This window comes from Melopsittacus undulatus, chromosome 3, assembly GCF_012275295.1.
Source record: "Melopsittacus undulatus isolate bMelUnd1 chromosome 3, bMelUnd1.mat.Z, whole genome shotgun sequence".
Classification (NCBI taxonomy): domain Eukaryota; kingdom Metazoa; phylum Chordata; class Aves; order Psittaciformes; family Psittaculidae; genus Melopsittacus; species Melopsittacus undulatus.
Genome location: NC_047529.1, coordinates 103573345 through 103597652, shown reverse-complemented (window position 1 = coordinate 103597652; position 24308 = coordinate 103573345). Strand labels below are relative to the sequence as shown.

The following is a 24308-nucleotide window of genomic DNA, read 5'->3' as shown; positions in this document are numbered from 1 at the left end:
TTACCTTTTAACTGTAGAAAGTGTACATCTTGTCCATATTCAGTTCCTAGACCACCTCAGTTCAGCTAATATTGCAATAATTGCTATCTTGAATTTTAAGAAATTGTGTATGAATATATCTTTGTTTATCTTTGTTTCACTTGAATCAGACAACTCTGTCCCATACTGATTTTTAGGATCATCACTTCCGTATTGTTCCCTCTTATGAATCTAAAATTGCCTATATTAGTGTTTCAGTGACTGTTCATAGAAATGAAAACAATCTGTCATTCAGGACATCCAGGTATAGTGTAGGTCTTAACATTTATTTACTACCTATCTTGAAAGCTAATGCTTTCTAATTCCTCATTAATAATGTGGAAGAGATTCCTGTGCATTTTCAGATATGGAAGTAATGTACTGTGGCCCACCTCAATATATTTCTTATAGTATCCTTTTCAAAAAATTTTACCTGTGAAAATTCAGTTACCAAAACTTTTCAGTCCTCTGTATCCTTAATATTCTGTTCTACCTTACTACCTGTACCTTTGTTTCTATGTTTATTTGTTTCTTTTGCCATTATTTGCAATTTGCTGTAATGTCAGATGTCATCTTCTGTAACAGCATTTCTTAATCTTTAGTTCAGGCACCACAGTTTGCATTCATGTGCAAATGCTTTAATTACTACTGACATCATGTGGTTTCTTAACCAAGTTAGATTCATTGCTTTCTCTAATCATGTTTATGGCATATATAATAAGCACTTATGGCCCTGCCTTTGTGCTTTCTCTTAAAAATTGCAAACATTCCTTCTGATGACAATTGTGTCTCTGCTGCTTTTTATCTATACCAGTGTGGTGCAATATTCTGTGCTCCCTTCCAGCTGTGTCCTGTCACAGGTTAATTAGTTTTACCCTTAGTCCCTTTCAAGATTCTGGTATGTATCTTTGCTCATCAGCAGCACAGCAAATTTTCTCTTTGTTGTATCTGCTCTGGAGATAGTCCTGCCAAGTCTTCTTAGTGAGGAGTCTTCAGCTGCCTAACTTCTTCCTTCTCGAAGTGTTAGTTTCAAATCCTTTTCTTCCTGTCCATTCACACTTCTCTCAACTTTACATGCACCACCATTCATCTATCTATCTGTTGACTGACCATCTCTTTTGTCTCCCATTTGTCTTGTCAAGCTGCTCTTTTTTCCTTCCTAATTGTTTTACTGTCATTCTTTGCTGGTTGCTACTCATGGTCCAGGAAGTGTGAGTTTTTTTGCTAACAGATGTCTTCCTCAGTTTTGTCTGTATAATTAAACTGTTCCACAGACCTTCCTCCAAACTCATTGTGCCTGCAAACCTTCAGCTGTCTGTGGCTTTTCTTCACATCATACAATGCCTTTACATTCATCCCTAAATTACACAGTCAACTCTAGCTAAATTTATAGTTCTTTTGGTGGCTACAGGTCATTTGTTCTTTTTTCCAGGAAAGCACTCAATGTTTTATACAAAGTGAAATCACTAACACTGAAAATTTAAGGCCAATCTGGAGCACCTATTTCCTTAGTAATTATAACAATCCTATTAAAAAATATAGGGATTCTTCTCACAAAAGAAAGGGAATTGAACCCAGCTTTTCTGTTGTTGAAGATGATTCATTTTCTAACCTTTATAGCAAAAAAGAGGAACACAGAATATTTTTCTTAATGCCTTTGGTTTGAGCAGAGGTTAAAGTAGCAGGCAGAGTCTGAGGGTCAGCTGTAACACCCCCTCCCCCCCCTCAAAAAAAAAGGGGAGGGGGAGATTGAGAATACATAGCTATGAATCCCAGCTATACCTTGCTGCTTGGCATTGGCAAAACTTCAGTACTTGTTCACCTCCTCAGTGGTAGGAGTTTGAGTGTTGAAAGAACTCGACTGGGAGTAGTGTGTTCACATACATACTTGGTCACCTAGACAGTATCTTTGTGATGCTTCTGTGTATTTTCATGAACGTAAATGTCATCATGAAGAGACACAGATTTATATTTACTTCATTATTGCTAAGAGCTACTGAAAGTTAAGTCTTACTGTATGCCTTGGCAAACTTACTCAGATTTGGTTCCTTATGTGTGATTTCCAAAACACATAACAAGCCATTTCCCAACAGGATATTTGAATGTGATCACAGAGTCCCTGGGTTAAAATGGATAAAATGTCATACAGAGATCTCCAATGCAGTGCATACTGAACCCTGAACACTATCTTTTTCTTTTTCTTCTTAGTTTTTTGCCCCCTGAAATAAATCCTGGGTTAGCCCATATGGTTGTGTGGTCCCAGATGGAATTGGTTACAAATAAATGTGGTTTCTGATGTAAAAAAAAAAGAACCCTGTTAATGGTCTAGATTGTTGCTAAACATAATATGAAGAACCACTTATTCAGGCACCTGATCTTTAGAATGCAGCATCGTTTGTAACAATTTTATCGCTAACTAAGTGCACTTTGATGAGACAGCATTTAATAAAATGCTCATTAATTTCATCATTGGCAAGGGTATGCTAAGAAGTAAGCCAGTTTCTTATGTCACGCCCAATTAGCATCCCATGCTAGTAATCCCATTAGTATTGTTGAATTCACTAATGGAAAAACTAATGGGCATGCTACCAGGGCACATTAATTGGGCATGACACCAGTTCTGGTTTTAATTATTAAACTACGATAATGAAATGTGTGTTTGTAAAATATTAAAATGTTGAAATAGGAGAGAAGACAATAAAAAATAGTGTGTGAAAAAGTGCACATTGGTATGTAAGTATATATAGCTTTGTATTGTTACCATGGGACAGAGGACTGCTGTACAAACTGTCTCAGTACCAAGATGTTGGCTGAAACAAGTAGGAAACATGCTGTAAATATTCATGGAGATTTATTTTTCTGTAATCATATATATATGTACACATCATACATACTTTCATATATATGCTATGCAGTGACAGTCCCCAAGTCAAAATATACTCTAACATATATGTGGTGTTCATAAATCTATATTCTGACAAGCATCTTCTAATAGATGCATATCACTAAAGCCAGGATACTAAATTTGAACAAGAAGTTTTTAGTATTAATCAGAGTAGGTGCTTATGCTTATCAACAGGTTTCCTTCATGTGCATGAATACTTGGGCCAGAAAGAGCTAGAACAACTGGGGGGAAAAATCCTGAACTGTGTGATTTGCTGCTGCTAAATAACAAGTTAGACACCCAAATTATAAGGAAACTCAGATTTTTCTTTTATATATATTTCAAAAATAGGGTTTCTTTGGTTGTTTGATTTAATTTTTTTTAAGCCATAAAATAGCTGTGGAGGTTGTGATTCTTTAATATTGTGCAGTGCCTATGAAAACAAATGTTTTTCCATTCTGTAGTTGCCAGCTACATAGGACAGTTCTATTTTGTGAATTCAACAAAATATATTTTGAGTTTCCTGACCATTCAAGTATGGTATAAAATCCTGAGACAATATTACAGGAATTGTTGGGAACTTATAAGTTTATTTGGATATAAATGTCAAGAAAATTCTTGAAGTACATTAATTTTATTTTTATTTAATAATTATATGAATTTACATGTTATTGTGGTAGTTTACAGTCTTGAGATTTGGTTTGGCAGATGTATATGTTCTATTCCTCTTATTCAGCTATTCAGAAAAGATTTATGTGTATTTTATTATGGATGTCTTTAAATTCACTGTTCATATATTTTTTTATTGTTGATGTGTTAAAAAGAGTTAAAAATTGTAGGTAAATTAAAAAATATTTTTGCAAGCATCCCTTTTACAGTGAAAACATCCTCAATAATTCCTTTTTTTTTTATTAATCTGGGTCTCTTGACATGACCTTTTCCTTCATAAATATTATACTCTCTGACCTAAATATTAAAGTCCTTTTGATACCAGGTTAACAGGAACAGAAGTTGCATCTTTATACTGTTCTATATTCACCTCTTTTTTGTGTCCCTTGCTGTAGACAGGAGCTGCAGAGAACAATCCTGATAGGCAGTTGCTTTCTGTGGATCCTACATTGAATTGTGGCCATCAAACTTCACAACCACAGCAATTCATGTAGTTAAACAGGGACTTAATTTAAAAATTAAATAATAAAAAAAGAAGTGTGTGACATGACCTTCAATAATTTGTGCCTCATCATTTTCTTTATCAGGGAAGCCACACAGGTTTTCTATTTTTAATAGAAAGTGGATCCTTGATCCCTCATCTATTATTTGAGAAGGTTAATTTAGTGGGGAAATCAATCCTAAACTTCATTCATTGTTCCAAAACAAGTTAAACAGAGGACTTCTATACTTATTTTTGGGTGTTCTATACCACAGAATGTTGTAAAGTGTAATGCAAAATCTTCATAATATTCTTAATCAGAATCTTTTAATAAAAAGGGATCTGCAGTAGCAGTCACTCCAACTAATGATGGTGGAAAAGAGTACAACGATAACAGTTGGCACCAAATAATTGCTACAAGAATTCAAGCACTGGGAAACATCACAGTGGATGGGCAGTACACAGGTAATTGATGCAGTTCCATTTTGCTTTGTAGTTTTGGTATTACTTAGGATATTACGCACTTGCTTACTTTTCCAGTACCTGTGTTCATACATACAGCAAAAAAAATCACTCAATTTCTTGACAAAATTACTACTGTTTTGTGTGTGCACCTGAGGTATCTGTCTGATGTGAATCTTCGATAATTCAATAGTAAGTAGGAGGATTTTGCCTTTTTGTGCTTTTAAATCTGTGATTTTGTTAACATGCTTTTGTAAAGCAGGGCTATAACTATTCCTGGATATGTATGGGAAAGTATTAGTATATTAGTCTCTTATCAAATATCAGTATTGTGATACTGAGTTGAAAATCTGTTGAAAACACTCAGGAATAATGTCCTATTTTTTTCAGGTTTTTCCTTAGCAACTAGTGGCAGCACCATGATTGGAGAGAACACTGGGGTTTTTGTTGGAGGACTTCCACAGGGTTATACTATTGTAAGAAAAGATGTAGGTGAGTGTGGTTGTGGTATAACAAATCCTACACAGTGGCACTGACAACTGCTTTTGCAGTGCTGTAGGCTGTATCGACATTGTGTCAGAAACATGAGGATGGTAATTAATTTGCATAATTATTTACATAATTGTTTAAATAAAAAATAAGTGTATATAGTTTCTTGAATTTTATCTTTTGGGATATCTTTATAGCTGATTTCATCATCAGTAAAGAAGTGCATGAGGTCTGTGTCCATTTTAATGGATTTTATATACAGAACTGGTGTGCGTGTGAAACTTATGGGTATGTTTTAAATTCTAGATTCCCAAATTCTTTTTAGAAATACATGTACAAATTGATTTTATTAGCTTAGGCACAGGGTTATGCATCCCACCATCCTATCTAGATGCTGGGATGGCTTTTTTGGTGTGAGTTTGGATCCTTCAGGGATTAGTGCATTGAAATCAGTGGTGTGCGAATACATCTATATTCTACAGCTGTATTCATGATCTGGATTATTGCTGGCTTTGCGAAGAATCAATAAACATATGTTCTCATATATAAACTTGGTGTAGGTGCCATGTATATATTCTACCAGCGGATAGCACAGCGGTGACTGCATACAAAAAAAGTATACAATCAGCTGTTCTCACTGGATTCATATACAAGTTTTCATTTTGGTTTTTTTTTGAGTTTCTTTTTTCATAATTAACTAAAAGCCAAATTGTTTATTGTGTTCCTGTCATTGATACGGACATGAAATCTAGCTGATAACTTGATGTGAGGTACACCAGAGTTCAACTCTCTCTTTCCTTCCTTATGTGACCTTACTAAAACCAAAAATACATGCATATCTTCTTCTAAAACTTTCGTTCATAAAGTAATCCAGGATGCCTCCCTCAAAAATCAGCTAAATAATCAAAATGAGATTGGCTAAAAATACCATTTAGGAGAAGGCCATCTATAAAACCTGCTTCATATTTTTGTCCTCAGTAAAGAAAGAGTTGGCAGCCATAAATCACTATTATTTTTATCCGAAAGAGGAAAGAAAAACTTCCTGAGGAAGCTTCTGCTTTAGCTTTTGCAGCACTGTTTCTTTCTATATAGAAGAGGCATGCCTTTCTTCAGAATTATGGTTTTGTTTAAAGAGGGTAAACCTGCAAACTTGCTTTGGAATTTTCATGGAGTAGATTTATGCAGTTGATTTATAAAGTATCTATATGCAAAATCTCACAAAGTTTAATCTTTTCCAGCTACATAGGAGTAGCTGCTGTCTTTAGTGACTAGACCCATCCAGAAGTCTGGAGTTAGCTTGGAGAACAGCTTTATGAAGTCATTGATGGCTCTTTATCAGTGCACACATGGGCATATATGATAGGGTGAGGATGTATAAAGCATATAATTTAATCCCTGTGTTTAGTTGCAGGCTTAAACCCATTATTTTCCTTTTTTGCAGGAATGAAGATGATAGTCCAGAAAGGATTTGTGGGGTGTCTCAGTGACATATATTTGAAAAAAGTGCACACTCCCTATGAAAAATGGGAATCTTTGAACTGGGAGGATGCTGAAGAGCAGAACAATGTTTGTCAAATTTGGGAAGGATGCCCTGTTGTTCTCTTAGAAGGAGCACATTTTCTCGGCAAAGGTAGTTTGTTGTTCTGCTGCACTAACCAAGTATGTTTTTGAGATCTAAAAGGTGATCATATCCAAAGTGTTGCAATGATCTGCTTTTCAAATGAGTTTTAGTTATACTGGATTATTTTTGAATGCTTTAAAATTTGGTTTCTGGGTTTAGCAAAGGCTACCACAAGAAAGAGGAATTGAAATCACAGATAGGTGCTGTAAAGCAGATTTGGTATACATGTAAGAGGTAAAGTTTCACTTTTGAAGAGGCCCAGGTGCCTAAAAAAATGCCAGGTAGCAAAATGTGGGACATTACACCAGTTGTTTGTTGCAATATGTTATGGATAACTGTCCTCTACAAAACTGAGTGATAAAGTTGTAAACTTTAAACTTGAAACCTAAATTCTTCATGTCAAAGTAGAAAATAGCACCTAGATTTTTGCTTTTGGTTTCTTGAACCTATTTATTTATGTATTTGATTAACATAGGCATGTGTTCACTTTCTTTCAAGGCTTCCTGGAACTGCATTCAGGTGTTTTCAGTGGTGGACTGGAATTTGAAATCTCATTTGAATTTAGAACAGATCAACTGAATGGATTGCTTCTGTTTGTTTACAATAAAGATGGCCCAGATTATCTTGCAGTAAGTTCAGAAATAAATATACTATACTCAGGTATGACTTGTGGGTGTTGACCACTGAGATAAACAGGACTTTAGGTTAAATAAAAGGAAAAAGTTATTTACTGTGAGGGTGGTGTGAGGTGCTGAAATGGGTTTCCCAAGGAAGTTGTGAATGCCCCATCCCTGGCAATATTCAGGGCCACTTTGAATGGAGTCCTGGGTGACATGGTTTAGTGCGAGGTGTCCCTGCCTATGACAGGGGGTTGGAACTAGTTTCCATTCTAACTATTCTATGATTCTATGTCCAGCATGTAAAGAAATTTTAAACAGTAAGTTATCTTTGTGTTTTACTTGTTTTGAAATGCTGTGCACAGCAAAGTGTAAAGGGAGCAAAAAGACTCTGACAAATGCTCAGAATAAATTGCCTGTGTTATTTATATCATAACTAAGAAAGATATCAGTATATGAAGAGCAGAACTGTTCTCTTTATTTATTCTCAATTATTCTCTTGCTGTATTATAAGGTATTAGAAAAAAAGAACAAAAATACATATTCAATTGTTTCACTTCATTCTTGGGAAAGTATAGAATTACCCAATTTCCCAGTTTTCATACTAGAACAAAATAAATTAAATTGTGTATCAAAAAGTTAATGACAGAAATTTTCTGGTATCCAGAAATTGTCTGGTATCCTAATAAATCTTTCTCTTTAAGTATATGTGTTTTTCATAATCAATAGGATTTCTTTATTTTGATTTGAAATATATAGAGAGAAATTAGTGGTCCATCTTAATCCCACCTCATCCCTATCACTAGAGAGAAAGCTGTAGAGGTGTTAGGCAAAATTGTAAGATAATGCCAATGAACTTTTTTTTTTGATGCCTGTTGAATAAGATTGGTTTATGCTCAGAAGTACTCATGCTTCCATCTTTTCCATGATTTTGTTTAAGTTTGAATGTGTTTGTTGCAGTTTTCCAGATGTTTTTGTTAGTTAAGTGGGTCTGGATTTTCATCTTTTCCTTCTCCCAAGAGAAGAAAATGAATATAATTAAACTGGTCACCATTGCTTAGTGCATCAACTCTAGTTACTACTTGCAACTACTAGTGGGTATTAGATAGGATTACATTGAAAGTAGTATCTCTTTTCAGGTGGTCCAAGAAGCAATCATTTGCATTCAGATTTCTGAGGGTATTGTTACTCTTTTTGCCCCACTCTGCCCTTTCTACTTGTTTATTGAATTTCATTTATTTAGTTATTATTATGTAGCTGTTTTGCTAATGGCAGTCATGTTTTATTGCATGGCATTATATCTAATGTGTCTTTTGTTTTAAATTTCTGATTTAAAATGTATATTTTTCTCCTTTTCAAGTCAACTATAACTTTATCTTTACTTTTTTTGTATTGACTTCTCCATCAGTTTATTTTTTTCTGGGTTTTGAGTTCTGCTAGATCTGATTGCGCCTAGGTTTTGAAGCAGCCTTAGTTAAAAATTACAGTGAGTTCTCATAACAAGTCTTGTGAATTACATGTTAGCACTTTAGTTTTGCCATCAAGTAATGACCGAGAACATAAAATAATAGCATAAGAAGCTATGCATACACTACTGTCCCATCCTACAAAGATTTCTGTGAGTGTAAGTCACAGTACAGGGGCAGTATTTATGTGAACCATATTCACAGGGACAAATGTGGGTTTTGGGTTCTTCTGGAGATTCTTGGTGTGTGTAATCCTTTTTTCCTTTTTCTTGCTCTGTGAAATACTAACAGAAAAAGAAAATAGCTTCTTGATTATGAAGGAAAAAGGGGACTCACTAAATGAAAAGTGGAGTAAAAACTACAAAGTAGTTAGATGAAACACTTTCCATCTCTACTCATGCTTCCAGATTTTTGGCAGTTTTATATTTAGGTTATTCTTTTAACACTGAAAACTGTGATTAGATAATTTTCTTAGCATTTGTCCAAAGTCAAGTAAAGTTTTTTAATCTCACTTTACTCCTGACCTCAACATCTCCATAGCCTTAAGGCGAGAAATTCTAGAGACAATGAGTATATTCATTTTTTTCCAACCCTTGAAGCTTTGTGCTCTGCACATGCATAATGATGACTGAAGGTTTTACCATACACTTGAGCTCACAAAAAAAGGTTAATAGAAAGTGCAGATGAGGTGTGTAGCATGTTGCGCATGAGCTACAGTGTCTTTGTTAGGAGCCTTGGTCAGGAGACACTTGCACTGCAAAACAGATTAGAAGCTATATCACCTATCCTGAGTGCCAGTGTAACACCGTATTCCCTGACACTTCCCTTTGCATAGGTCGCAGCTCTCTTATTAGCTTTATAGTTTTGGAATGACTGTAGCTAGACAAATGGCTGGTCTGCTACCAAACAGCAAAAGACTCTTATCTTGCCTTCTGCACAAGACAAAAATTAGTCCTAAAAAGCTGTTGTGTGTAAAGTTCACTTCTTCTGTGACTTCCATGCCCCGACAATAACTCAAGCCAGAGAATTCAAACTGATTCTTTTTTGCATTCAGGCACGATAATTACGAGCAAACTGTGACCAGATAAGCTAGTTGCAATCACTAGCTCTCACTCTGACGTGTGTTTCCTCATGACCTTATGTGATTGAAAGAAAGTAATGTGACTGCTGATAGAGTTTGCATTACTGATTTTGATGCTGACCACTTCAACAGCAATGAAAGTCTGAGCACTGCTAATCTCATGTGACAGTGGCAGCAGGTCCCAAGACATGGTAACTGATGATTTTCTTCTACAAAGCTACACAGTAAGAAAAGAGTCCTGCATGAACCTTTTCAAAGGAATTACACTTCAGAATAGCTGCATGAAGTAAGGTAACTAGTACCCAAGATTAAAGTGTTGCCTGTGGTGGAAATAAGGAGGAGCGTGAAATAAGTGTTTTGGGAACTCAAAGTGGAAATCTTTTTATTAGCAAAGGTGTGGCATACTCATGTGGGACTTGTGAAGGTAATATTCTTGTTAGTCACCAGTGATTTCTTTCTGGTGTCAGGAAGAAATTCTCTTTTCCTGTCCATTATAGTAATTGATTTGGAGGAGGCTATTGAGGAGTTTGTGTTCAGGCCTCTGACCTCTGGCTGGCAGGTCTGAACTTGGCTAGTACCAGTGAACAACATCTTCTTGCCTTTGTCATTTCCAGGTACATTGCTGACCAGTCTTCAATTTGTAATCTGTCTTGACTCTCAGTCCTTTTTCTTCAAAGCTGCTTTCTATGTCTAGAATACCTGTGGCAGCCCCTTTGCTATCAACATCAAACATGCTGAGAGTACACCCTGTCCTAATGCCCACATAATGAACAAAATCTTTAATCAGAATCAGTCCCTATGGCAATCTCAGAGAGATGCCACAAGCTTCCAGTGGGCCTCTAGAAGCTGTTCTTGCCCCTCATGACTTCCAGATTCAGACTAAGCTTTGGCTTTCCTAATTCCATCCTTACATGCTCAGGTATATGAAAATAAGAATTGAGTCCATAGATATCAGTATTAATAAAATTTTGCAGCGGTGCTTAATATTTGTACCCCAAATTCTGAAAAGCAACTATGCTTTTAAACATTAAACTGAGAGACTGCTCTGGTTTAGAGCTGTGGTAGAGCTCTCTTGTTCTGTTGAGAGATGGTTAACTCAGATGTCTGTCAGAATAAGGTTCATGCATTTTTTTATTTAAGTAATAATATATTTTCCAAGATTAAAAATGTTATCCAAGGTAAAACAATTTATGTGCTGTTTTTCTGAAGTATGCACAGTACCAGGAAGAATCCTAGATCTGTGCAGAACTTTGCTTTTTTCTTTTTAACTTCACCATGCAGAGCAGTTAAAACATTGGTCCTCTATCTTTAGCTGCACTTGGCCATTCTAAATGTCAGTCCATGTCAACACAACAAGCACAAGCATCATTCACTGCCTGCTTTAAGACTATGCCAAGATGAGTAAATTGGAAGAGGGATGTGCTGAGTAGTGACCCTGTGTCAAACACCCTGCCCTCTCTCCAACTTCCAGGTCTGGCAGACTTGCTGGCATATTACTGTAGTCATGCTGCTGAAATGCTTTCTTCACACCAGCACAGTGTGCTTTGTATTAATTCTCATCAGGAAAGAAAAACAGGGGCCTATCCAATGGACTGCTTTGTCAAGCTATACTCGTCAGCACTGATGCCATATCAGTCCCTTCACTTGTGTTATAGCGTCCTTGGCTATGAAGAGCTCTGAACTCATGGAAATAGGAAAAGTTGTGGTCCAAAAGAAACAAATAAACAAATCCCTCTGTCATGTGAGCTAGCAGCCAGTGTGCCCTCTGAAGTAGGACCTGTATTGCCACTGGCACCTCAAGTACTGAGGTCATTCCTTAGTTAGGGTCTCTGTTAAGGAAATATTGCAATATTAATAGTAACCTAACTATGTCAGTTTGTCAATACTGGTGATAAGCATTTATATTAAATCTGCAATTTTATAATAAGATGTTGGCATGGGAACAGTAATGCTTTTTTTTTTTTTTGTAAATGTATCTGTATTTTTCAAAACCCAGTTCATCACCTAGGTATACAGTCCTCTATACATGCCAGTTTAGAGTCTCAGCCTACTTGTGTTTCATTCACTTAGGATAAAGAGTCTTGCAGTAAAGCTTTGGAAACTTCTGCAGTGAAAAATTTAAGTAAAATGCATTTCTATTAGAGAATTAGAACATTAATCTCAAAAAGCACACACAAACCCAATTATTTTCTTACAAGGTTTAGAAGAATAAGGATGTATGGATGTAAGAATCAGTGTATTCTGGAAACTTTTGAAATTGAGTTTACCAGCCAATTAAAAAGACCTTAATCAGGTCTGACATTTCATCTCCTTATTATCTTGTTACATTCTTCTAAAAAATGAATTGACAGATAAAATACTGTTTTCTCATTCTCTAAAAAGCAGAGCAATTTTGATTCATTGTCTTTTCTTTTTACTTACTTAGTGCCATACTTGAGAAAAATCAAAACATATATTGCTACATTCTGAATTAATCGATACACAATATTAAGCATATTTTGTGTAAACAATTTTATGGTGATTTATGCTATCTGGAACTTAAAAATTTGTTGTTCATTGATTTATTATTTTTTTTATTGACTGCCTTTCTTTTTGAATAGCTCTATTGTTGCTGTGTATGTGATGTCTCTTTTAAAATCTTTTTTTCTGTTTTAAAATGCACAGATTGAACTAAAAAGTGGAATGTTAAACATCTTTTTAAAAACTGGCATTGTCTTTACACAAGTGGATCTCTGGTTAGGACTGTCTTATTGTGATGGGAAGTGGAACAAAGTTACTGTGAACAAGGAGGGCTCTGTAGTTTCAGCAAGTGTGAATGAACTGAGAGAGAAGATGCTTGAACCCCATGTTCAGGAGCTGAATGTAAACTCACCTGTTTATGTAGGAGGAATCCCACCTGAAATTCAGAATTTTTATAAGGAACTGGCATTAGAACAAGGTAAGATTCTAAGGAGAATGTGTGTTTCTCAAAGCCTGCTGTCATGCACAAGGTAGACATTCTGCAGGTGATAGTGTAAATTAATGAATGTGTGACATGAATATTTCCTCCCACACATTGTTGCTTTATCTACCAATTATTTCTACCCATCTAGCTTCACTTAGTCCTGATCCTTTTGTAATGCTATAAAAGATCTTCCAACCCAATGATATCTGAAGCAGTCTAACTCAGGAGAGGAGCTGATGAGTAGCAAATGGTAAACTGAGATGCCCAACCAGAAAGAAGATCTCAAGTCCTCATAAGAGAAAACTAGTCCAGATAAACTTGTTTCATTTGATCAACTTGTGCCACTCATATATCTGAAATAGAAAACCAGTAGAAAACAGTAAACATAGCTTAAATCATTGTAACGAGGCTGGATGCAGTGACATGGAAGAATATTTGAAAGATTATTAGTCATTTTTAGGTGATACTGATTCTGGTCTAAAAAAAAAAAAATCAAGTGAGTATAAACCCTGGAATTTGGATTTTGGCTACGTTACCATGGTGCTTTCTGTGTTATCAGGAGGATGGGAGACAGTCATGTTTTTAGCCATCACTGTGATCCTTCTGTTCTGGAACAGGTCAGATTTCTAGAGAAAGGAGAGAAGTATTAATTACAGCCTGACACCAATGGCTTCCAGAACGGCTACCATGTTAAATGTTGTAAAAAAGTGTCTATTACACTATCTCTGTTTAAAGTTTGTGTTTGTTTTTTCATTGCTTATGAAACTATTCATCAGTTATAGCATTTTTTTCAGATACTTTGGGCAAATAAGTAGCAGTCAGAAAAAGATCAGTGGGAAATCTAGTAAGTGGCTTTGAATGCATTCATATTGAATGAGTGCATTCAAGTAAGCTCTGCAGAATTACATTGAAACCATGTGATTCGCAGCTATTCTATAGAATAGTTTGAATCAAATCCTGCACTGGCCTTCACAGACAGCTCAAAAAAAATTGTTTTAAGTATTTCTTCAGCTGCAGGTATCACATATATCATAATTTGCCTCCAGGTTCTGTGTGAATAATATTTATGGCCCAAAAGAGCTAGCCAGTCGCACCCTGTCAGTGTTGCCTCGTAGCAGATGGTATAGCCTCGTGAATGGATGCATTCACAACTCCTGCAGCAAAGAGATCTGTGAACAAAGAATCTAGGGCAAAATAACATCTAAAGTGAATATCTGAAGTGCATATTTAGGCACATCAATAAACATTACTTTTTTCACCAAGCCTCCTAAGCATGCAACAAATAAGATGGTGGCTGCAAATTTATAGTCAGAGCATCTGAAGATAAAAACATTCCTGTTTGTTCCTAAATACAGATTTAGATGAGCAAGATCAGGCATTACAGCTTTGGAACATACTTTTATTTAGGACTACAATGATGTAATTATATGCTAACAGAATACAGAGAGCTTTCCAGTTTAATAAATAATTACAAAAGGTTTTCTTAATGGTTGCTTGGTAGTTAATTTTGAATAAATGAATATTGTTTTGCTCATAGCAAATAAGGGATAAATATCCTTCTCCTACCACCCCACCACTTGGCTGGCATCAGTCAGAAGTCTTCAAACAGTGATAAACGCAGCTAAAAAGATAGTAAAATTAATGTATTAAAATAGATTGTACACTATGCATCTCATAGTAAATTAGACAACTGCTCACTTTGTCTAATGATTAAGATGCCTGTGCATACTGGGATTAGTTCTGCCACAGACTGCCTAAGAAGCTGAGCAGATTGTTGACGAGTAGGAGTTGAGTTTAAATTAGGATATATTCATTTTAAGGCACAGTTTGTGTAAATCCCTAGTGTTATGGAGAGAGAGGATGATTGAAAATGGGTGTCCACCTTTAATGCCCTTACCTTTTTACATGAACTATGTATGGATATTGGATTATCAGATCAGGATAAGTACAAATACTACTGTGATCTGCCATCTTGTAGTAATAAAGGTAATAAAAATACAGAAGATTAATATGGTGATTTCACAAAGGAAGAGCACTGATCTGTGAGAGGCTGATTTGTAATTTGCAAAGTTAATCCTTCCATGAGTTGAAATCTTCAATTTGGTTACTGTTTGCTTTTTTTTTACGCTGAACACCAAGCACTGTACTCAGATTTGAGAACTATTTTGTATCAATTTATTAATTCTTTTGTAAATTAAGTCATAGAGCTTTATGGAAATTTTAACAACTGCACGCTGCTTTTTTGTGGTGGTATTTTTACTACAAGTAACTAATTTAACGTGTGTAATCCCACATGCCCTTGGTCATCATGCCTGTAGTAAGTGTGAGTAAAAGCCCTTCCAAACCATCAATGTTGATGGGAATGCTACACTCCCAGAGAGGAATATATATTGTATTTATATATAGAAAGAAATATAAAATGAAGTTACTTACTTTTTCTTACAAATGAATAGTTTGAGGTTATGTTTCAAGAGTATATTTGTAAACAGCATACCAGTTATATCCCCATGCAGAAGATCTTCTGTGATGTCCTGAAGTTAATGACATATTCAGTCTGGATATTCTTCTGTTTGTGGAAGCATGTACATTAACAAAATATTAGCAAGCAGCAGAAAGCTGATTTTCAAATTCAGAATCACTTTTAAGGTAATAATTTTGAAAAGAGAAGTGACAGAAAGGAGAAAACTATTTTCTTTGTGGGATGGCGATGATAGCAATGGAAGTAGGTAGGAACACAACACTAGAATACCAGGGATTTTTACCAGCTTAGTATTGTGAAAATGGGGACAGAATTTCATGTTGGAAGTCAACATATTCACATTACAGTCTTTAATGTTGAAAATACAGAATTTAAAGGAACAAAAGTGATTCCTAATTAATGATGGAAGATCTTTATGTGATACTAATCTCTTACTGTTTGCTAGGTTTCGGTGGTTGCATGAAGGATGTTAAATTTACACGAGGTGCTGTCGTTAACTTGGCATCTGTGTCCAGCAGTGCTGTCAGAGTCAATCTGGACGGATGCCTATCAACTGACAGTGCTGTTAACTGCAGGGGAAATGACTCCATCCTAGTATACCAAGGGAAGGAGCAGAGTATTTATGAGAGTGGTCTACAGCCATTTACAGGTAACACATTGGTCCCTTAAATAAAATACATCATTTTTATTTCATTCTGTATTAATGTATTACCATGTCCAATGTTTTTTGGCTTGTCTTTTTTCTTTTTTTCTTTTTTCTCCTCTGTACTTCTCTATATTTTTTTTTAAGAATACCTTTATAGGGTGGTTGCCTCAAATGAAGGAGGATCATTACCTAGTGCATGGACCCGTGTTCGTACAAGAGAATCAGGTAAATATAATTTTAAGGCTTACTTATTCCCATTTTTCATTAGTTATCTAGTATTATGTTGGAGAAAATTCCACCACAACAATTTTGAGTAAGTTGCATAGTGTTTCTGAAGGAGCAAAACTGCTTAATGCTTTAATAGGCACCAGATTACTATCTTCAGCTATAAAATGTTCAGGAAAGTATTTTCCACACAGAATTCAAGGTCTTTTCCAAGTATATATTAGATTATATAATTATCTGAGAGCAAAGAATATGAAAGGATTGAGCTACATTAATTAAGAACAGCCATGCATATAGGTATGTTCCTATGTGTACATATTAACCTTACGGTACATGAGACTGCAGGAGTAAGTAAATCTATGTTTTCCTATGTATAATTAGTGATACAAAATAAAATTTAAAGAAGAGAGATACTGCAGTTGCAGGCACAAGCTGTGGAAGATAAGAGGCCATATAGTTGCTAGGGAGAAGAAGATCTTGTGAAAGCTTTTCTTTACATTACCTGCACATGGGTATGCTCCTCAGTGCTGGTGAATGAGGGTTCTTTTAACACAATCTGTTCCATAGATTGTGTGTGAAAATGTGGCAATATGTACTACAAAAGCAGCATGTGACTTCTGGAGAAAGTTTCAGCATAAGAACATGATACCTGCTGAGCCTTAAATATATTTTATGAAGAAAATTTAAAAGACCTTTCCTCTTTTGTTCAGTGTTTTTGTAAACCTTGTTGAGCCAACAAGTTTTAGCAGATTTACAATTCTACGTATTTTATTTAACCAACTTCCCCTCTTCTGTAAAGCGAAGCCTAATTACATTCCATCAATGCAGAGAATTCTTATGATGCAAGATATTCAGTGTAAGATCTTAAAAAATGGTACAATACCTGCATAAATATTGAACTTGCAAATGCATTCTTATACAACTCACTGCCATTATTTCCTGCATTGTCCAGAAGAGAAAAAAAGTAATGCGTTATTTTCATATCAACTGTTTGACAACTGCAAGGTTTACCATAAATTTGTGTTTGCAAGCTGACCACAGCACTGAGCAGTCCATGTTCCCTGAGGTTGGAGAATAATTACGCTATTTAATTATTTTTGAGTTGGTTTTGTTATGTCCCTTATGAGAAGACCATCTGCTATACAGTACCTTACTTTGTGCTGTGATACACTTCAGAACTAATAAAATCAATAGACTACTGAAGCATTCCTGGAGTGTCACATTCTTACTTTATACAAAAATAACAATTTCCAGGTATTTTTGTACTTTCAATTCTGTTACCCTTATAAAAAACAAGACTGTACTCATACTTAATGAAACTAAACAATAGAAGTATCAAAAAAAGAGGTTATTGAGAAAAGCAAATGGTCAGCAGCAGGGCTAGGGATACCACATGGATTTACAGCAAACTCATCACCTATAGTGTTCCTTGGGCCTTTCCTCTGCATCCCGTGTGCATCATCTGTGATGAAGTTGTTACTGGCCAGACCCTTACTTGGTTTAGTAATATCTAATAAATAGTTAAAGGTTATTGGAAGTTAAATGATTTTTTTGCTTGTTTGGGGCTTTTTTTATTGGCAACTGTATGCACATATGGCAGGTGGTTGGAAATAGATGATCTTAAGGTCCTTTCCAACCCTAACTGTTCTATGATTCTATGAGCTTGGCTTTCCAGTTCTTTTAAATATCTTATTTTTCTTTCTTTTCTTTTTTTCTTTTTAATGAATGCAAATTCCTGTTTTGCTCTGAGGCAATTGTGTGGTATTGTGGAAGTATGAAGAGAAATGGAAAATCTTACATTTTTTTGTTAAGTACTTTTGTAAATGAGAATGCACATCTTTAGGAATTATTATTAGTTGTGGCATTCTGTGGCTTAGATAGCCAACAAGTAACTCAAACCCTTCTCTTTTGCAGTACAGTCTTGCTTCATTCAGTTGTATGATTATAATGCCTGAACTTGTTAGCTACATACAATTCACCCCCTCTCTTTGTGAGTGATGCTTAAATTTGTTTGATACATTAAATGTTTTTGGAAAATTGCAACAAGAGAAGTAGGAATGTTATGTAGATGGAGTTTTGATGGTTTTGAAATATAGCTTAAACTCAAGATGTGCAGTCATATTAAATCAATGCTGAAAAGTTACAACTCTAATAAATTGTATTTATGCTAATGGTTGAGTCTGATTTACTGCAGCCATTAAAAGTGAAGAATAGGGGCAATAGTCTCCTTAGAACTGCCTTTTTCTGTATTTTCTATTTTATCCTTCTGCAGTTCCACAGAATGTGCCAACTCCCTCAAGAGTTCACAGTATAAATGGTTACAGCATTGAGGTCACTTGGGACAAACCGGCTGGGGTCATAGGTGTAATTGAGAAGTACATTTTGAAAGCATATGAAGAAGATGGTCCCAATGTACCCATCACTAGTGCTGAGTTTGCTGACACTAGTATGCTTACAGGTAAATGTTAAGTACCATATTTTGGGCACATCTAGTAACACAGGATGCTTGTATCTCCTTTTGTTGACCTATAAATTATTACTTCTCTGGTTTTGTGTATACACAATATAGGTAACATATGGAAGAGTACTGTTTGTCTCATCATCCTCATACATAGCAGTGCACTGTCTTCAAAGAATAATAAAAGTTAAGATACAACACAAATAGTAAAAAGCAATTTTACTTGAGGTATGCCTTCCTAATCTATTGGGGGAAATGCTTTTCTGTTTGTTTGATTTTTTTTTTCTTCCTTCTTGTTACCTAAATTCACACACATAAATTCACAAATTACCAGTTCACCTAAATGAACTCTAAAAGTGGGTCACAAACTATTTGACCTGAAGTGTGAAAGCACTTGCCTGATTTTGATCATGTTAATCTAATTGATTTCAGTTGGAGCTAGCATGCATTTATGCTTTGGTTAATGCCACTGGGAGGTGGGTTATTACAGAATGAAGGAATCTGGGTCCTTGCGTTTATGGAGTTTGGTCACTGTTGAGCTGTGGGTTTTGAGCTATAGGAACCGTTGAACACAAGATGTTTCCTGAGGTCTAGTTCTCCTTACTCCTAGGAAGCAGGTGTTTTTAGGAAGAAATGTTGGACTCTCTGCTATGTAGAGAACATTTTGTGACCTCTCTGTCAGCTTAAAGTGAATCTGGCTTTCTGCTCTCTATATAGACTCAAATACAGACTGCATTTGCTGGCTGCTGCAAGTTTGCCTGGGAAGGAAATACATTACAGACAACAGTCTGTATTATGTTACGTGATGACTGAGTGAGGCAATAGTACAAAATTTGCCTTCCATTGGAACAAACTATGACCATTAGATTTGTTTATATGCTATCTAAAATTAATTGTGTCATCTTGACAATTTAAAAATTGTTAACAACTTAATGCTCAAAGATGATGCTTTCGTTTGGCTGGACAATGGAACAATCTTAGAAAGTGCCTTAACCCTCAGGCAAGATATTATTGCTGCTTTCCTGAAGCCCAGATAATATGTGCTTAGTTTTTGTTACGTAAGTTTATATGTTTTGTATTGTTTCTCTGCCATAATGTATGTATAAACTTTCAAGAGCAAAATGCACATACTCTGTTTTCTTCAGTTAGAAACCTCTTGACTGTAGTGTGCTTATAATAGCAAAAGTGCACAGAATTTCTATTCTTACTGTGATGTCTTTGATGAACTTGTTGATTTGAATACTGTCTATTCTGTAAAGCAATACAAATTGTATTAGTAGAAATTAAAGACCAAGCATATAGATTAGGTAGTTTATTAACAGATGATGGTCAGAACCAACCTTTTGTTTAACTTCTTTGGTATTGTGCCAAGATAGTGTGTGAGTGTTATGAAAACGTCTATACCAGGCTGGACAGGTAAGAGTTTATCTATATGGAGTTTTCAGGATGCAGAAGAATGTCAGATTCCCTTATGTTAAATGGAGATAGTTAATGGATCCTGGTTCTTTAGCCTATTATAGTAAGTAGCTGTTGAATACTGCAAAATAAAATTACTCTAAGAACTTAAGAATGGCTGTATTTAACCACTGATCTCTCTGACAATGTCAGATTGTAGATGCTTAGAAAGCAAATGTAAGAAATGTGCTAAGCCTAGAGTGAGTCTTCTTGTTAATACAAATTCATCTGGGAGTTTGTGAAACTTCTGAGCTGAAAGTTGCATCTGGACCATCATGCTTAATGGTCTGTGGTAGAATTGTCTTTTTTTTAAATACATTTATGCTTTTGGCTTCTGCAACTTGCTGTGTCAGTAAGTTTTCCAATTCAGTTTTGTGTGTGTGGAAGGAGTGCTTCCTTTTGTTATTTATAGCTGCTCTCCAACAGTTTAGTTATGTATTTTCCAGTTTTGGCATTGTAAGAAATATGTAATTTATGTCCTCATGTTGAGGTCAGAGCTGGGACAAGTGAAAAATTAAATCACTGCTCTTGAAATTATTTTGCCTTCAGCCCACTGATTTCAGTGAATCCTACACAGATAGGGTAGCCTCTGGACATAGAGAAATGGTTACCCACATATGTGAGGCTGCCAGGTAAAGGTGTGTCTTTTGCTGCTGAATTATCTTTCCTTATAAATCAAAAGTTAATGTAAAGACAAAACCCCACCAAAAGATCCGTCTTTGCTTTGGGTTTGCTGAGAAGGTATTTTTTTTCTTATTTTTCTCCCTAATTTGAAGGGAATTTCTTTAAAAATTCTTTTATTTAATTCCATGAGAAGATGCTACAGTAACCCCAACAGCCAGGCTTGATAATGCAACAGCAGGGGGGAAACACCATGGGCTGTCCTGTTTGTGTCAAATTCAGAAGAGCCTGATGTGCCTTTGTCAGGAAGAAAACCTGAACTAAATATTAAAAATAAAGTGAGTCTGTAAATAAGCATAATCTCACAGTCTCAAATGCCTATTTCTGACTCTTCAGAAACAAAAGTCCTTCAAAATGTGACCCTTGTAGTCTTCAAAATGTCTTCTTTCACTTTCATTCAGAAAAGAATATTCAGCAAATTTAAATCCTTAAAATCCTGACTGCTGAAACAGAAGTTTGTTGTATAAGGTAGTATACTTCAACATGGGGTTCATGATCTGTATTCTAGGATGAGAGTACAAAGTTAGAGTATAAATCTTTGGGATCCAAGGAATACTGTGTTAGCCCATCTTGCCTTCAGAGAAACATGTAACAACATTGATAGACTTTGGATATATCAGTTACACTCAGCAGAGCAATAAAAGAAATACAGGCTCATCACATCAAATAATTTTTCTTCCTAAAGGCTGGGCTGCTTTACTTTGCATTCCAGCACATTCCACATGCCATCAGAATTTGGAATAGAAATGAGAATCATAGAATCACAGAATAGTTAGGGTTGGAAAGGACCTTAAGATTATCTAGTTCCCATCCCCTGCCATGGGCAGGGACACCTCACACTAAACCATATCATCCAAGGCTTCATCCAACCTGGTCTTGAACACTGCCAGGGATGGAGCATTCACAACCCCCCAGGGCAACCCATTCCAGTACCTCACCACCCTAACAGTAAAGAATTTCTTCCTTATATCCAGTCTAAACCTCCTCTGTTTAAGTTTCAACCTGTTACCCCTTGTCCTATCACTACAGTCCCTAATGAATAGTCCCTCCCCAGCATCCCTGTGGGCCCCCTTCAGATACTGTAAGGCTGCTATGAGGTCTCTACGCAGCCTTCTCCAGGCTGAACAGCCCCAACTTTCTCAGCCTGTCTTCATATGGGAGGTGCTCCAGTCCCCTGATCATCCTTGTGGCCTCCTCCGGACTTGTTCAAACATTTCCATGTCCTTTTTATGTTGAGTGCACCAGAACTGCACACAATACTCCAAGTGAGGTCTCAATGAGAGCAGAGTAGAGGGGCAGGATCACCTCCTTTGACCTGCTGGTCACGCTCCTTTTGATGCGGCCCAGGATACGGTTGGCTTTCTGGGCTGTGAGTGCACACTGAAGCTGGCTCATGTACATTTTCTCATTGACCAACACCCCCCCAAGTCCTTCTCTGTGGGGCTGCTCTGAAATTCCTTTTTGCCCAACCTGTAGCTGTGCCTGGGATTGCTCTGACCCTGGTGTAGGACCCTGCACTTGTCATGGTTAAACTTCATGAGGTTGTCATCAGCCCACCTCAGAAGTGTGTCAGAGTCCGTCTGGATGGCATCCCTTCCCTCCAGCGTATCAACCGAACCAGACAGTATTTAAACAAATTAAAGGAGCATTAGAGCACACTGTTTCAGTGCAGTTTGTGAGCAGCTTTTGCTTCCCCTTTCCTTTGGAATCCAGAATACCAGAGACTCACTGGGATTGGTAGGGTTAGAAGGGACCTCTTGAGATCATTTAGTCCATCTCCATAGCTCAAGCAAGATCAGGTGGAGCAGGTTTCCCAGGACCATGTCCAGTTGAGTATCTCCACAGCCAGAGATATTTCTCTGTGGGAAGGCTCATTTTACTGTGTTTATTGTGTTCAGGTGGAATTTCATCTATTTCAGTTTCTGCCTACTGAGTCTTGTCTTTTCAGTGGATGCTACTGAGAAGAGTCTATCTGCTTCTTTGTTCCCACCATCAGGTACTTGTACAGATTGACAGATCACCCTGAGCCTTTTCTTTTCTGAGCTGATCAGTGCTAGCTTTCCCAGCCTCTCCTCATAAAAGACATGCTCCAGTCCCTTTATCATCTTAGTGGTCCTTTTGCATCTTCCACGAAGTTGCAGAGGGTGCACATTTCCACCATCAGTGAGGTCATTAATGAAGACATTGAACAGTTTTTTGCCATGGTTTCAATCATGGGGTACATCACGGCTGTCTTGCCTCTAACTGGATTTTGTGTTACTAATCACCATCCTCTGATGCTTCTCTTGTCAAGCTCATAAGAGAAAAACGCTTTATAAAGCAGAAAGAATTTCACTGTAGAATTCACAAGATCAATCAGCCTCTAAATTTTACCAATTCCTAATTATGAGCAGTGAAGAACACTTGTGGAACCTGTAAATTATATTTCGATAAGATATTCTGCAAAAGAATCCACAAACATTTGGTATTCCTCTTATGGATTTTTCTATCAGTTTTGTATGGGTTTTGCAGTGTGTCCTGCCTGTGTCATTGCTGCATTAGCCAAGTTGTGGCTGCACAAGTGATGACGAGAAAATTGTTGTCAGCATCTTCCCCTCTGAATGCCCACAGCCGCTGTTCCCTCCTTGCCTTGACACGTGTTTATAATTACTTTTCACCTTTTAGGCTTTTATGTTTGGCAGATGAATATCTCAGGCAAAGTTAATTTAGTGTGGTTAATCAAAGCGGCTCGGCTGTGTTTCGGCTTTGAAAGCGCTCTAGTCCAGCTAGGGAGCCTCTCAGAAGTGGAAATGAAGCATTCTGCCAAGTTGCTGCTAGTCCCAGGCTTGCCAGTGGGGCCATGGGTTGCTCGGGCGAGGGAAGCAAGGCCAGGAAGGGTGAGTCTAAAATGAGAGCTTGATGTCTGTGGTGGCCCTTGGAAAATGTTTTTTTCTGGGTACTTTGCTCTACATGGGGCTTGTAAGCCATTTCCTACAGCCAGGTAGCCAGATAGTTTGTCACATGCCCATAGTGACATGGTTTAGTGGTGGACTTAGTAGGCCTGGGGTAAAGGTTGGATTTGATAATCATAAAGGTCTTTTCCAATATAGTTGAATCTATGATTGTATGAAACTACTAATGAATTACTTGGATATCCTTTCGTACACCTGAAACTACTTGAAAGTTCTTGGTTTGTGCAAATATTTTATGCTCAAAACACTCCTATGCTGCAGTTAAAAAGATTCTTAGGAATTTGTAGAAAATAATTGCAAACCAACTAATGTAAATATATGTAGGGCCAGAGCACTAGGAGGGCTCCCAAATCCTTACTCAAGTTGAGACAAATTTCTACTGTTCTAAATCTTTTCTTGTAGGCACAAAGAGTCACAGAATACTAACCAGGTCTGGTATAGAATCATAGAATGTTTGAAAATTATCTTAAGATCATCTAGTTCCAACCCCTGCCATGGGCAGGGACGCATTTACTCACAAGTAAAACCTGACAAAATATTTAGAGTAATAAAAGCTGGAACTTTGTATTGAAAATATGGTTTTCAAGAGTTGCTTCATCAGCTTGAACCACTCTTAAATACAAGAGGTTGTCATTTTCAGGTAAGTTATTTCTATATGTCATCATTTAGTAGAAATAACCT

General features: G+C 36.5%; 1 protein-coding gene across 1 annotated transcript in view; it reads left to right on the top strand.

Moving 5' to 3' along the window:
- USH2A (usherin) overlaps positions 1-24308 on the top strand; it is a 375630-nt gene that overhangs the window by 127326 nt on the left and 223996 nt on the right. Inside the window, exons 22-29 of the mRNA XM_034060823.1 lie at positions 4391-4517; positions 4905-5015; positions 6460-6633; positions 7123-7253; positions 12453-12726; positions 15657-15860; positions 16002-16082; positions 18355-18540. Coding sequence (XP_033916714.1) covers positions 4391-4517; positions 4905-5015; positions 6460-6633; positions 7123-7253; positions 12453-12726; positions 15657-15860; positions 16002-16082; positions 18355-18540 — 1288 coding nt within the window. The remainder of the gene's footprint in view (positions 1-4390; positions 4518-4904; positions 5016-6459; positions 6634-7122; positions 7254-12452; positions 12727-15656; positions 15861-16001; positions 16083-18354; positions 18541-24308) is intronic.